Genomic DNA, 5,596 nt, shown 5'->3' with positions numbered 1-5,596 from the left:
GTTGACATTGCTGCTATGAACATTGGGGTACTTGTGCTCCTATGCATCAGCATTTCTGTTTGGGTAAATCCCTAGCAATGCTATTGCTGGGTCATAAGGGAGTTCTATGGATAGTTTTTTGAGGAACCTCCATACTGTTTTCCAGAGCTGCTGCTGTTGGTGTCAATTTTAATTTTGACTGTCTCAGTACTGTGAAATTGTAGAATTGTTCACTTTAATTATCTTCACTGTAGCCAAATCTTGACTTCATTTCTTATAAATGTTTCTGCTTATATTCTGCCTAAATGTAAGAGGAAATAAAAAGTATAAAATCTCTACAAGTAGAAAGCTTCTGATGCAGTATGTATATGAGCCAGAGAAAAGTATATTAAAGTTAAGTGTTTAATGGAAGACTTAACTTTGGAAATATAACTTAACTTTAAAATCAATAAAATCAACACTCACTTTCTTACTAATATAGTACGGGTCCAGGTCCTCCAGCGGCTCTGACACCATCTCGGGAGGGATGTCTCCATAAATAAATGGAAGGTTCTTTCCAGCTTCCAAGTCACTGTTTGGCTTTGGTTTGTTCTCGTCATCAGTGTCTTGTTCTCTCTTGGGCTTTTGGGCTTTCTCTTCTGCAGCACGCTTTTCGATAGCAGCAAGAGATTCTCTAGTAAAAAGGCGGAAGCTTTCAGGCCCCGGGGGTACCAGCAGTGCCTGTGCCATCTTTTCATCCTGCACATTTAATTACGTTTAGCTTCTTGCATAAGAATTGCCTACAAAAAAAATGCATGAGAGGAAAGTGAGTGAATGAGAGGGATTAAGAAAATTAACCGAGATGTCGTTTAATGTTTCTTCTTTTAACTCTTTACTAGTATATTAATAAATGAACATTACTTATTTTTGGGGAAAAGCTCTTTTCTTCTTCAATACACAGACCTCTTTTCTTTCTCAGTGTAGAGGATAAACATTTTACAGTGTTCCTTTGGGGATTCTTCTAGTAGCTTTTAACAAGTATAAACATTAAGTAGGACTTTTAGTGTTGCACTACAAATTTTAACCTGGAAGCATCATTATCTAATCCAAGTTTATAAGTCTATCAGAGTCCAGTCTGAGACTTTTGAGTCACAAGATAGTATACTCTTGGTGAAGAGAGTACTGTCAGTGATGCTTGTCAGTAAAACTGCTTAAGGACCCCATCATTTCTCTCCCTGCCCCTTTTATCACAGCTTACTGACTCCAAATAAAGAAACACAGTAGTATATGCCTGACTTAGAAAACCTCAGGATAGGAAAAGAAGTTTTGCCTAATCCAACCACTGTTCTGGTTTCCAGCATTGTCATCATTGACCATGGGCTCTCCAGACAAAGTCTGACCATCAGCAGCAACAGAGAAGTCAAGACTTTTCTTTCAGCTTTTGCCTTGCCACCTTCTGAAGCATCTTCTGGGGCAAGGCAGAATATATTTTGTTTTCCCCTCTGCTGTTATCCAATTATTCCCAGACACTTTTCATATTCTTTCTGAATCTTCCATTTGATGTAGTGGTTAGAAGCATGGACTATGGAGCTAGACTCTCTCTGTTCTTAATCCTGGCTCTGCCATTTATGAGCTGCATGACTTTGCAAAATGTAAGCCCTCGGTTCTTCAGTCTCTGTTTATAAAATGGAGCTGCTATGAGAATGGCATCCCAGATTATGGTAAGAAATAAATGAATTAATTTATATTAAGTGTCTAGAACTGTTCTGGAAATAGTAAGCCCTGTGTTGGTGTCAACCACCATAATCTAATTATCTTTCATTCCTTATAGCTGTGTCCTCTGTTGTGGTTTCAAGCATCCTCACAAGTCCAGCCACTCTCCCTTAAGTAAGGTCCTGATTTGGTGGAACCACAGCTGACCACAGAAGCCCAGGAGTGGCCTAGGAAGTACAGGGCCATATTCACATGGGCTTAGAAAGGAGAGAAGGCAGATATGTGGGGTGGCCCTGATCAATTTTCCAGGGAAGGTAAAAACAATTCTGCTAGAAGTGTTACAGAACTGTCAAAAATACAAGAAATAGGCTACATAAATTTTGAGTATAAGTTAATGGTTATTTTATTTTTTATGATGTCAAAAATCACATTTAAAAATCTAGAAAATAGAAGCAATAAAAAAGAACACACTGAGTAAATCAGTCATCTTGTAAAACAATATACAACCCTGGCATTGGGGTAACCATCAAAGTCATCTGTGACATTTTTTTCTATTCCAATCACCTACCTATTTCTGCCCCCACACTTATTTTCATCTCCACAGTCATTTATCCGTAAATGGCCTTCTAATTCTTAGCTGTTTGTGGCATGTATATACTGAGCTTACAGACAGTAAGAAACTCTAGATCTTATAGTAACATAAGAACAATGATATAGATTAAAAATAACTATCGATTATTATATGCTTTTTGAGCTTATATCTGAATTACTAGTGCCCTGGTCTTCCAATGAGTCAGGTATTTTTAATAGCTGTGTCCTTTCTTTTCTTTTTTTAATGTTTAGTTTTGAGAGAGAGAGAGAGAGAGAAAGAGAGAGAGAAAGAGAAAGAGAGAGAGAGAGAGAAAATGAGTGGGGGAGGGCCAGAGAGAGAGGGAGACAGAATCCAAAGCAGGCTCCAGGCTCTGAGCTGTCAGCAAAGAGCACAACACAGGGCTTGAACCCACTAACCGTGAGATCATGGTCTGAGCCAAAGTTGGACACTGAACTGACTGAGCCACTCAGGCACCCCAATAGCTGTATCTTTTCATTTAATTAGTATTTATAATATGCCATTGTTATATTTTCTGCTACTGTGAAGGTATATTCTAAGTAAGCTATAAAATATCAGATGTCAAAAAGCTGTGCCGTTTTCCCCACTTGTTATGAAAAAGAACTTCTGATTTGTGGTGAGACTGGGCTTTTTTTGTTTCACTTTGTTTTGTACTCCATCAAGTAGTATATGAATTAGAAATTTTGAAAGTAGTTACTTTATTTTAATCAAAAATTAATCACTTATTTATTTTGTGCCTCCTAACTTCACGACACATGGCACAAAGTAGAATTAAAGTTTTTAGCCATTTTATGTTCATTTTGGTATCCACCTGTCCATTCCAGTGCTAGGCTGTATAGACTAATCATCTTAGTACTTTTGAATTTGGAAGGAGTTTACACATTAACTGCAAGTCTTGAATACCTAGAGATGTGTAATCTACCTATCTCTCATCACCTTTCACAAACTGAATGGATAAGATTTTACCAAGGGCTAAACAAAAACGAAAAAGCATGGCAAAGATATCTTAAGTCATTCCTATGGAAGATGTTTATACCAGAACTTTTCTTAGATGGTAATTTTATGAACCAATTAAGAACAAAGCAGCTTTCTAACAGTTTCAAATATCCCCAGTTGTTTTGCCACAAGTCAAAAAACACAAGCATCTACAGACCTCATCCTATACCAATATACCAATCACTAGTTGTGGCTTGTAGTTTTTATCTTATTAGACAGCCAATGAATTTAATCTTAATTTATCAAAGCAAGTATAGTAGGACACCATTTGGAAATACTGGTTGTTTGACCAAAGCTTTGACTGGAATGTCCTATTGGAGAGTCAGGCATAGGCTCAGGGATGACCTGACAGCTTTGAGGAACTAAGGTTGACTTTATGGAACATGGAGCCATAAAGCCTCATGGAAATGTTGGCTGCATACCTTGCTCACAAGAGTTCCAAGCAGCCTCCCCAGGTGAGTAAAGAAGGTCACTTCCTGGCAGGTGTAGGAACCTCGGCATATGTTGGGGCCCTCAGGAAGAGGAGTCTGCCCAATTTAACAGGTATTGCAGGCCTATCTGATGGAAAGTGCTGGCTTGGCTCGGCTTCTGGCTCAGAGCGGCTACTAAAAGTTCAACCTGGAAATTCCTTATAAAAGGGACCCAGCAAAGCAGACTTCAAAAAAATCCTCATGAACAATCTTTATTCTTGCTGAGCTTATGTAAATAATTAGACCAGGGTTGTTAAGACTGGACTCGTTCCACCAATGCATTAGTCTCAATTTGGCTATCTCTAATAATGGAGGTTTTTTTAGAGAGAAAAACTGTTTCAACAATGCACTGCTATAAATGTAATTCTAGTCCTTAGTGTCTTTGAATATTTGTTGTTAGATCTCAGGCTTGTTAGTCTGTGAGGATGATATTTAAAATGGGGGTCACACCTTTCCAAAAGACTTAAAGGTGGAATTCACAGATAATGCAACTAAACAAAAAGTTCAGCCCCTATTAAAGTTTCAGGTATCTCTCTGGAGTTAAGTGGATCGACTCAGAAAAAAACCCTCAACCTGGTGAGGTGGTCCAGATCAGTCGATCAGCTTGAGCTGATCCTCAAAAAGACTCTGACTCCAGGATCTCCAGCCCTGCTCCAGCCACACCCCAGAAGCTGGCTAGTCTAGCACAGCAGATGCCTGAGGAATCATCGGTCCAGTAAAATAAACTGTTCTGTCTCTTTGCCATCAGACTGGCAAATGTTGCCCCAGAAAGCTGGGGAAACAGCAAAAGTTCCTGATAGGATGTTCTGTTGGTAATGGTCTTAAGAACATGTAGCCTTAAACCAGAACAATGGTAATATAGCTGACCCAGGATTGGGTCAGTTACAAGACAGAGGGGGGAATGTAAGGACGCAGGTCTGAAACTGACCCCATGAGACAACAGAAGGGCACACATTGCCCAAGGCAAAAGGGACCACCCTTATAACATTCTAAGGGCAGGCCTAAAGATGGAGGCTAAGACTAGTCACGCCCTATGTGAGGGTCCTGGGCCCACTCTGTGATTGGTCAATACTCTAAATGTTGTGATTGGGTCCCACCGAAAGTAACAAATACACTAGGCAATGTGAATGGTTAGACCTGCTGTCAATAATATTGTATAATAATGATTGGATCACTGTACCTATGTCACAATTTCCTGTAACTCCCCCTTCCCAAACTCATAAAAGCCCTACCCTGCCTTTGTTTGGAGGTCACTCCATGTGGATCCAGTGTGTTGTTGAAGTCTGTGAGCCCGAGTTTAGGCTGGCCGGACCTAAATTCGTAATAAAGCCCTTTGCTTTTGCATGTGTGGAAAAAAAAAAGACATTCCTATGAAACTCGATTGCTTTCTTAGGGAAGAAGAAAGGTTACTATTGTCTTTGAGAGTTAGTTCAACTAACTTTCGTTTCTCTACTAACGATGAAATGAGAAACATGCAGCAGTCAGAATCTGAGTTCTGGGTTTGTACTGAACCTGTCACTAATAGTTTGCTTATGACATTTAACTTTCCTCAACCTCATTGTGGTCAAAACACTTTACCATATATGCCATATATGTGGCAACCCTTTGCCATAAAGAAATAACCAGTTATACTCATTGAAAGTTCCTGGCTCCTAAGTTTTAAAATGAAATTAAGTTAAAAATATCTATTGTGAAAATATTTTAATAATCTTTACAGATTACTTTGGTTTTTCTGAGATGACTTGGAACAAGATACCATCACAAAATTGTAAACACGTATGTAAACAAACAATTCTTTACCTTTCAGTTTGCTTATCAAGGACTAGCACAAAGAATGTGAGTCTTGGTC

General features: G+C 38.9%; 1 protein-coding gene and 1 long non-coding RNA gene across 13 annotated transcripts in view; one reads left to right on the top strand and one right to left on the bottom strand.

Annotated features, from left to right (window-relative positions):
* SCN3A (sodium voltage-gated channel alpha subunit 3) overlaps window positions 1-708 on the bottom strand; it is an 84,437-nt gene extending 83,729 nt beyond the window's left edge. For all 12 annotated transcript variants that reach the window (XM_029934469.1, XM_029934475.1, XM_029934470.1 and 9 more), the window contains exon 1: window positions 445-708. In XM_029934469.1, the coding sequence (XP_029790329.1) occupies window positions 445-708 (264 nt within the window). The remainder of the gene's footprint in view (window positions 1-444) is intronic.
* Window positions 1-1,674, top strand: part of LOC115287762 — an 11,926-nt gene extending 10,252 nt beyond the window's left edge. Inside the window, exon 4 of the long non-coding RNA XR_003906633.1 lies at window positions 1,317-1,674. This is a non-coding gene — a long non-coding RNA (uncharacterized LOC115287762). The remainder of the gene's footprint in view (window positions 1-1,316) is intronic.
* The last annotated feature ends 3,922 nt before the right edge of the window (window positions 1,675-5,596 follow it).

This window comes from Suricata suricatta, chromosome 3 (assembly GCF_006229205.1).
Source record: "Suricata suricatta isolate VVHF042 chromosome 3, meerkat_22Aug2017_6uvM2_HiC, whole genome shotgun sequence".
NCBI classification, from domain to species: domain Eukaryota; kingdom Metazoa; phylum Chordata; class Mammalia; order Carnivora; family Herpestidae; genus Suricata; species Suricata suricatta.
Note: the sequence above shows the minus strand (reverse complement) of the source record. Positions and strands in the feature narration are given on the sequence as shown.